The sequence below is a fragment of the Melopsittacus undulatus genome, chromosome 4, assembly GCF_012275295.1.
Source record: "Melopsittacus undulatus isolate bMelUnd1 chromosome 4, bMelUnd1.mat.Z, whole genome shotgun sequence".
Classification (NCBI taxonomy): Eukaryota; Metazoa; Chordata; class Aves; order Psittaciformes; family Psittaculidae; genus Melopsittacus; species Melopsittacus undulatus.
Genome location: NC_047530.1, coordinates 111,202,648 through 111,212,647, shown reverse-complemented (window position 1 = coordinate 111,212,647; position 10,000 = coordinate 111,202,648). Strand labels below are relative to the sequence as shown.

Below are 10,000 nucleotides of genomic sequence, written 5' to 3'. Positions count from 1 at the left end.
ATCATTAAACCTCAAGCACTGATTTCACTAATTCAGCACGAGAGCTACATGCTACAGCAGCAAACACCTTTTCTAGTCAATCATAATTGAACAGCTGGATGTAAAACCCAATATTATTTTTAGGCTCGTATCTAACTTTGACTTCAAACAGTATTTCCCTCCAAAACAAAATACCTTCCTATCTTTGTAATACATCCACTAAATATAGCATGAGCTATATTTTACCCACTTTCTCTGTCCCTCATAATTAGAGAAGCCACCAATGTTATTGCACTTTCTGCTTGGAATGGTGGCTGCATTAGTGAAACATAACGCAGGTTGTTTGCTTTTCTCTAGGAAGTATTACTTAAGAGAGCAGCAGACCTTGTTGAAGCCCTATACGGGATGCCCCACAACAACCAGGTAGGTCACCAGCACGGTCTTTGTTTCCAAGCCCCTGTATGTAAATCAATACCTGCTCTTTGCAAAGCTGGCAGAGCCCCAGCACGTTGTTCTTTTTGGACACAGCCTGGCTTTGCCAGCCACCTTGAGGGCACTCTGATGTGATGCAATGCTCTGAGGGAAACACTTCATCTTCCCATTCTCTTCTCACCGCTAGTTTGCCTATCAGAAATGACAATTAAGTGCAAGGTGCCAAAAGCATAAGCAATCATTAAGGCAAGAGAATAACCTTGAACTCGGGCCAAAATATACAGTGACTAATGGGAAGTCCTAAAGAAATCTGCTAAACAGAGCGGATAAAACATACTGTGTTTTGCAAACTGCTGGAAATACATCTAGTGCCCTGAATGAATGAAGTGTGTGTTACTGTTTCATATGACTTGCAGCACTAAACTGTAATCTTATGTTAATTTCTTCATTTCTTTATACTTACTGTGTTGACATGAAACTGCAAAGTGCTCTGGTACGTAAGAAGGAGAACAGAAGGTGTAGCTGCAACAAGCAGCAAACCCCCCACCCTCCCTATAATTTCCCATCAATCTGTGGATCGTTAACGTTACTGCCATATTGCAATATTCCAAATATTGGAATATTTGTGCAAATTAGCTTCTGATTTTATACCCTTGCAGGAAATCATCCTGAAACGAGCAGCTGACATTGCTGAGGCGTTATACAGCGTGCCACGCAACCACAACCAGATCCCCACTCTAGCCAACACTCCCGCTCACACCGGCATGATGGGAGTCAACTCCTTCAGCAGCCAGCTCGCCGTCAATGTGTCCGAAACCTCGCAAGCCAACGACCAAGGTAGGTGGCATTTCAAGAGTTAATCATGTTCTTGCCTGCTTTTGGCCCGTCCCTATTAATCTGAGCTGGTGTCACTGCTGTGTTCTACCTCTTTTTCTCCCTGTAGTCGTATGTCTGGTTGTGTAATGAAATGCCGCCTTTAACTTTCTCGTAATATCTAATTCTTCCTGTTCTTTCGTTTACTGTTATCATAAAGCATCTCCAGTGGAAAAAAAAACCAACCCAAACAGTGTAGAAAGCTCTTTATTATTCAGAGTAAATATGCAAAGTGTGTGTTATTTTAGAGAACAATTATGTCTCTGTATCTCCACCTGCTTTTGGAATATTTACACAGATAAATCTAATTTGATGTCTGTGATTTTAGAATACTTTGTTTATAGGCACGTGTGACATATATGTTACTAATAAAAGTAATAGTTGATTTAATTTACCTGTTGTAATTGAAAATGCATGTGGCATATTGCATTTAAAATTAATTTTGATACTAATGAAAGGAGGGAAACAGGATTATTAGCTCTGCTCAAACCCATATTTTTTTGCTTGCAACATAATTATCAAATTGATTGCTCAGATAGGAACAAATTGTTGTTTAAAATCCTGATCCTGCTATGTTTCCTCTTCTAAAAAGATTGTCTTTTAATGCATTTCCAAGCTAATAAGCCTTATAAAATTCTGAACTTGATCTTGAATTAGTTTTCACTGATGGCTACACCTTACGCAAGTACGAGCCTGCTGTTAGTATAAAAATATCAATCATAAAATGAAGACCCCAAAACAGCCTTTTAAAGTAAATCAATGCAACAAAAAAAGTTTTTCTTGTCAGCTCTGGCATTTGAAGGCCTGGAGAGGCTGAAAGTTCATTCAGTGTGTTGGTACAAAGCAGGACTTGAGCCTGTTGATAATTGCTCCTAAAGACAAACGTGAAGGCACCTGACACAGCTGGATCGAAGAGAGCTTTTGTTGGCTGTCTGTGCTAAGAGGAGAGACAACATAGAGTGCTCGCAGATGATTTAAGTAGGGTTGGCGTGATAAGGTTATCTCAAACTGCAAGAGTTGATAGGGCAGTAAGAGACAACTTAGAGCAAAGCTGTGCAATCAATTAAAACTGTGTAATATATGCTGCATGAGGAAACCCCCCAGCCCTAAGTCTATATTATAAAATAACATGATCTTTTTGGGGTGGGGGGGTTTCTAACACAGTAGGTTACAGTCGCAACACAAGCAGTGTTTCCCCGCGAGGATATGTTCCCAGCAGTACTCCTCAGCAGTCCAATTACAACACAGTCAGCAATAGCATGAATGGATATGGCAATGCCGGCATGCCCAATCTAGGTGTACCAGGTTCCCCTGGATTTCTTAATGGCTCCTCAGCTAACTCTCCTTATGGCAGTAAGTGTCTATTTTTGGTAACACATCATCATATAGATTCATATTTACTACAAAAATCAAATACTTGCATTGTTTTGATTTCCTCTATTGTGAGCTACTGGATAAAAGGAGGGGTGACTCTGGAGGCTGGACGTAAAAATGACTATAATAAATTGATCTGTTTGTGCCATAATACAATCTCAGATAGAGAAAAAACCAAAATTGGACTGCACGATTTGTCACAAAAGTCCAACACAAAAGAGTTTGCCTGTTATCCAGAGAGTGGCCAAGCCAAGGCATTTCATTTTTTTTCTTTTATATATATTTTTTTATAATATATATATATACCTATATATATTTTAAGAGGCAAGGCCCTATCACTCTCTTTTTCCGTGTTTGCCGTGAAAACCTCAATCTGAGTCCTGATTATTTTTGCTTTATTGCAGTAGTGCCGTCAAGCCCTACCATGGCAGCCTCTTCGGTCACCCTCCCTTCAAACTGTAGCAGTACACACGGCATTTTCTCATTCTCACCTGCCAATGTCATCTCTGCAGTGAAACAAAAGAGCGCCTTTGCTCCTGTTGTCAGGCCCCAAGCCTCTCCTCCACCATCTTGCACCAGTGCAAATGGAAATGGACTTCAAGGTGAGCTGGATCTCTCTCAATTTTCTGTGTATTGCTTTTTTTGGTGCATACACTCGAGCCTTGATCAGTTTATTGTGGAGAAAGGTACCTGGCTGTTTTTGGTTTTTTAGGTTTCTGGTGCTCTCGTAGTGATGCAAAAGCAGGAGAAGTAGGGTAGCGCGAATGGTATGCTGAGATTTTAAGCAAATCTTAGTTCATTTTTAATACTTGCATTAGAAGAAACACTGGTTGATTTTTTGGCATTTTCCCTTAAGAATTTGTGCCTTAAATTTTAAAGTAAGACTGTATCTCCTTGGAGGTTTTATGTACGTTATCAGAACACGTCTATGGATGCTTAAAACCAGCAGCATTCCAGTGTGCCGTGATGTGATTTCCTCATTTCATATTGGATGCAAAAGTTATTTTAATATATGTCTAATTAGTATGAATCAGGCTAAGCTCTTACTTGGTGAACTATAAATCAGGTTAAGCTCTACTTGGTGAAATAACCTTCCCTTGGACTAGCCAGCCCCTTGTGCAGTGAGTTTGCATGCTCTGTTGGTCCCAACTCATTCTTACTGTGGTGTTTGAGGGGTTACTTCCCTAAATGAGCAACTAACTATTTTAATTAAGGCAGGCAATTTTAAGCTTCTGCATTTGTTACTCGGTGTGATTTGGTGTGGGTAGTGTAATGAACCATTTGTAAATCAGTTGCAGAATTCCCGTGGTCACCTGCTGGGAGTGGGGCAGGAGGAAGTGCGATACAGTATACGTTTGGTGGAAGAATAAAAATATGAACAAAGAAGCCTTCCTTTTTATGGCATATTTTAACATTTAGAAGATAATGCTGTCAGATGCATTAGAGCCCTGGAAAAGGTTTGTTTGCCTCTGTTTTACAAATCTTCAGCCTCGGTGCACAGGGCAGTAAACTGAAGCACTTCAAATCCCATTGATACCAGAAAGGGTTGTGGACACTCTTACCCTGGAGTCAAGTCCCTCCTCTTGACTTTCTTAGTTAAGATGTAAGATAGCTCAGTATTATTTATTCTTTCTATTACCACAATAATATGATGAGCACTCACAGGCAAACAGATAAAGACGGATATCTTGATTGGCTAAACTAATTCTGGACATCTGCATTTTGTGGTATCCAATTTAAGGGACTTTGGAGAGATGCAATCCCACAGAACTGCTTGTCCACCCAAAGTCCAGGCCATTTGAGAGCAGGATCTCAAAAGCTGTATCTTGTTATTAAGTCTGTGACCCAAAGAAGCATCTGAGAGCTTATTATGCACTCAGGTCAGTGAGGGGCAGAGCATCCAGCTACAGAAATCTTATGGTAAGATGATATTAAAGAAAAGGATAATTAGATTAACATTTTCTGTCATTGCATAAACCTTTAGTGAAGGCTTTACTATGTTACTTTAAGTAGAAAACTGAACTATTGCTTATACCTAGAAAAGGAATAAACAATCTTCTTAGAAAAGATTATACATTTATAAAATAATACATTTTATTTTCCTCTTTTAATAAAAAGACATTAGTATAAAAATTGAATACTGAAACAAAATACAAAATTTAAAGTAAATACAGTAATATTAACTGTTAATAACAATTGTAACACATGGCTTAGATCTGAGGCAGCTATTCTGTAGCAGGTATTTTTATATAGATATATCCTCATTAACCTGTTGATATTGATTTACTCTGAAAAATAAGACTATTTAAAGATCTAAGTGAAAATGATCTGAATTTCTGTAATTTCAGTACGTAAAGAAAGGGTTTCCCATCACACATTCAAGCTTTCAGGTGCTTAAAAGGTCTGGATTGCTGCAAAGTAGGGTTTTCGGAAGAACTGGGCAGGCCAAATGCCTGCACTGAGCACCCAATCTTCCTTGGCACTTCCCCAAGGCCTCAGTAACCATCCATCTTCATCCTCAGGGATAAAATGCTTTTTGTATAAATGCCCAGTAGATGACTTTGAATCAACTAATGCTGATTTCCTAAATAAGTCATGAAGTTAGCTGTTAGGCTGAGGACCAGCCCAGCTTTGGACTAAGTTTTTCCATGCCCAGACAGCCCAGTGAAGGTCTAATGATCCCTTCAACCCTGATTTTAGGATGCTGTAATCCATTTGTCATCCCTAACAAAGTCCAGCATCCTGTGTGTGCTGCTATAGCTTTGGATTAGGTGCCCCTGGGAGCACATGTATCCGGATGTAGGGATGTGCAGAAGTGGTGGGTTTTGGTTCAGCAGCCAAACTGAAGATAAATAGAAGTGTTAAACATTAATAGATAAATATAAATTGTTATGTTTTCCTCACCTATCTAAAGGAACTAAACCAAATCATTCTGTGTTGAGCAAAATGACCCAGAGAAATAGCAAGAACATCTTTCTAGTCTGGTAGTTACAGCACTGAGTGCCAGGGCTGTGACACGAGGTTGAATTATTCATGCAAAGTAGCACAGCACATCATGAGATGATGCTCCACATCGGGAGAGGGTACTATGGCAAAGGGTAAAATATGTGGGTGCAGGTTCCCTTGGGCTGAGGAGAAAATCAAACCTTACCTGACATATCTGTGGTGAGGTCCTTTAGCACCACAACAGAGAGCCCCCATCATTATATCCAACTAGAGTCATTGAGTTAATTCAGACTGAGCGCATGAAAGGCTTCAGGTTGACAATGATTCAGTCAGCTTGTCCTCACCTATCTCAACCAGTGCCTCAAATTGAAACACAGCCAGAACTGAGTGGCAAGACAGGGATGAATTTCATAGAATCACAGACAAGAACTGGGTTGAAGGGACCTTAAAGCTCCTCCAGCTCCAACCCCTGCCACGGGCAGGGACCCCTTCCACTGGAGCAGCTGCTCCAAGCCCCTGTGTCCAACCTGGCCTTGAGCACTGCCAGGGATGGGGCAGCCACAGCTTCTCTGGGCACCCTGTGCCAATGTCTCACCACTGTTGTTTATGCTGCATTTCACCTGTACAGTTATTTAGGAGTTTCTGCTTTCTTTTTCCTTAGTCATTTTTTAACACTGGCCCCTTGTTAAAGTTTAATTACTTGCTTTCTGGGCTGTACAAACAGCTCGAGAGTTTTCTGATCAGCACATTTTCTACCTTAAATTAAAATCTGGAATTCAAGAGCTGCAGTCCAAAGCAGCCAAAGTTTTCCAGTGATCTTCAAGTGTGCAAACTCATTATACAGAGGATGTGATGGAGCTGAGCAACAGCTGAGGAGCTTGCACTGTTAGGAATAGTCACATACATTTAGACAAGCTAAGATAGCAGGAAGAGCTGGTGGTCACTGTGGTTGTACCTAAGGTAAATCCTGCCATTTATGAATCTGGATAGGAAAGGATAACATGCTTTTTTAACCACAGGGCAGAACATCCTCCCTCTCATTGCTCCTTATGTTACCTTTCCCCACATAAGCTCTGTTCTGGTGGACCCTGCTATGACAAGGCATCACATACCAACATGATGGGGATGGGCAGCCCAGTTTTTCCTATGAAGGTTTGTTATCACTGTGCAGTCAGTCAGGTGAAGGCACGGCCAAGTCCAACATGTAACAGCTCTGCAGACACAAGTAGTCTTTTTACAGGGGTTAATCACACTGATCCTTACTGGGGAAACCATGGTAGGATTTGTCTGTATTTGGAAAAATGCTGTTCTTGATACTTCTAAAACAGAGGGATAGCAGAACTGACTTCAGTTGGACTGTTTTTTTCCCCTAACATAGTTTAAAGAAGAGGTTGAGGTGGTAGAACTTATGGTATGTCATAACGTCACCCTAAGCATCAGGACCACCTAAGCCCACCACTCTAGAAGTAAGACCTTGCTGCTAGTATGCATGTCCCCAAAAAGCCATTCTGCATTTTAGACTTCCAGAGTATGAACATGGAGAGGTCTATAGCCAATAAAGGGATTCACTTTTGTTCTAAAGAGATTCAAGACAGGAGTTAAGAAGAAAAAGCATAAAAGAGAAATCTCAGACAGGTCAGGGTGCAGGCAATGCCAGCCAGAGCTAATGTGGTCCTTCTTGATGTGCCTGTGTACCACCCATCAGCTGTGCATCCATCCTCAGCCAACTGATAACCTCATTAGGATCAAAGCTTGGAAGCTTTATCTCATAGGGGAGATACCTCTCTCTCTATTGTCATAGAATCATAGAATGGTTTGGGTTGGAAGGGTCCTTAAATCTCATCCAGTTCCAAACCCTGCCACAGGCAGGGACACCTTCCACTAGACCAGGTTACTCCAATCCCTATCCCATTTTGTCCTCCTGTGAGTCTACAAAAAGAAGCCTTTGGGCCTTATCCAAAAAGCCACGTTCTTTTTAACTCTGTATGACTTCCATTTCATAGTCTATGACCACAAAGTGAAGTGCTTCCATTTTTGTTTAAGAGCAGGATGCTAGGGTATGGGTTCCTTAGAGCAAAGGGCTTTTTCCTGTTTAAAACAATGGACACTTAAAGTATAAAAAGATGTTTTTTCATTGAGAAAGTGCTGGCTTGCTGCAAAGTTGCAACGACAAGATGTGTTCAAACTTGGTTTTCAATTGTAATTTGCTTTCTATAGATTGTGAAAGATATTGCTCTCTGGTTAAGCTTTATGACTTTAATGCAGAGCAAAAGGTTCTCGATATTCCTTTAAAATTGCATCCTGCTTAATTTTCTGCTCTTCCCTTTGGATGAAACTATTACAATGATTATTAAAAAACTACCCACCCCATTTTTCTTTAGAAGGCATTTGGTATCAATTTGCACAGCAGGAATTCACAACTGTCAAATGTTGCTGCTAAAATATATAGTGAAATAAGTGTTTGGAGCACCAGTTTTGCACCCCCCTCCCATTGTGCCACAGATAGAATTCAATAAAAATGGCTAAATTGCTTAAATTAAAGAATTCAGACTTTTTTTCCCACCATAAAAGCAAGCTGCAGAGAATGTAAATATTCACCCAGCAGAAGCAAAACATGAGATTAAGATAAATGTGTGATTAAGATGTGCAGGGTCTCAGTACCAAGTAATGATGTGCTATTTATGAAGGTATTTATACAGTCTCTGGAAGAAAAATCTGGGTTGTTTTCCTGCTAAGTTGTTCTTTGAAGAAGCAAATGTCTGGATCAGACCTGAACTTCTGCACTTCGATGGCAGAACATGTCTTGAGCTAGCTCTGACAAATGGACCTCATGTCTCACCTTGATATAGAATGCAATGCCTGATCCCTGCTGAACCTAACCCAGAAAAGATAACCCTGTATTTTGGGTTGACTTGTGGTGATCTTGATGTCCAGGGCAGCTGATGGTTGTACTGCAGCATAACAGCACCTCAAAATCAGCTTCCATGGCCCCTTGTTCAGGTGCACTCCATGTAACGCAACCTGTCTGGGGATGCCTGATGTGGTGTAAACTCATAGAAGAAGTCAACCAAGAGAGCACTTAGTTCAGGAAGTCTAAACACAGAGCTAGGTCATCTGCTGGCCCAGGCTAACGTAGTGTGGAGTGGAGGAGATGCAGGGGAAATATGATAAGGAAACAAAATGTTTTGGGTTGAAAGGTTCTCTGCTAATATACGCACTGTTCCCCATTTAAGTTTTGGAACTTCTATCACTATTTAGGTTTAAAACATGCAGCATTATAAACTATGCAAAATTGTAACTTCCATTTCAATTTTGACATATTTCACAAAAACAAAGAATCCCAGACTGGTTTATATTGGAATGGACTTCAAAGCTCATCCAGTTTCAACACCCTGCCACAGGCAGGAACACCTTCCACTAGATAGCTCCATGTCCCTGTTGTGCTGCTGCCCCAGAGCAGGATCAGGGCTACAGGGGGGTCTCCCCAGAGCACAGCAGAGGGGCAGGATCCCCTCATGGACCTCCTGGTCACACTCTGGGGGTGCAGCCCAGCACATGGCAGGTTCTGGGCTCAAGCGGACATTGAACCTGGTTCATGGGGAGCTTCTCATTGACTAACACCCAAAGTCCTTCTCAGGGCTGCTCTCAATGAATATTCAATACATCTTACTGGGGAAGAAAGTAGGATAATTGGAAAACTAACCCGTTTTAAGAGCACCATCTGATGTGTATTAGAGGAGGTAGTCCCATACAACCCCTTGGCATCAGCTCACACAGCTGCCTACAGCATCTGGGGCACCAGAGCACTTGGAGCAATCCTGGTGGCTGCCGTAGGAAGCTGTGTGACGTATGGAATGTGTACGTACCCAGCTCTTCCAAACAGTAAAGCTGCAACAGCGAATCTGAAATAAATTAATATTGTTGAAATTAATGAACTGAGAAATTGAAGTTCACATCACTACATGAACAAATCTATTAATATCTGTTGTACATAAATTAAGGAGAAATATTATGGCAAAAATTAAACACTAAAATTAAAGACTGTCTAAATTAAGTTTCTACCAAAGAGTTAACTAGGAAAAAAGCTGTATTTGTTGGCATCTCAGTCTTTATCTGTTTAACAAACCAGGAGGTGGCTGGTCAGGGGTATTAATCTCATGGCTTTTTATGGTGCTTGACCTCCAGAGTTGATAGTGGGTGTAGGATGGTTGGTTTTGGTTTTAGAGAGCCCTTGACTTGCTCAGCCCCTCTGTTACCACAAAGTACAATTGTGGAAATGGGAAGTTTTCCACCTGGATGCTGGGTCAGGAAGTGGTGGTTGGTGTTGGCATGCTCTGTGCACCAAAACCCACTCCATGAAGCCCTTATGGAGCATTTCACTGGGAGAAGCACGTGT

At 41.1% G+C, this 10,000-nt stretch overlaps 1 protein-coding gene across 2 annotated transcripts in view; it reads left to right on the top strand.

The window, feature by feature from the left end:
• Positions 1-10,000, top strand: part of EBF3 (EBF transcription factor 3) — a 118,337-nt gene that overhangs the window by 107,992 nt on the left and 345 nt on the right. Inside the window, exons 12-15 of one of the 2 annotated variants that reach the window (XM_034062227.1) lie at positions 337-402; positions 1,071-1,248; positions 2,449-2,637; positions 3,171-3,260. In XM_034062227.1, coding sequence (XP_033918118.1) covers positions 337-402; positions 1,071-1,248; positions 2,449-2,637; positions 3,171-3,260 — 523 coding nt within the window. Of the gene's footprint in view, positions 1-336; positions 403-1,070; positions 1,249-2,448; positions 2,638-3,062; positions 3,261-10,000 lie in introns of both variants that reach the window. The other variant, XM_005144899.3, reaches the window with a different exon arrangement.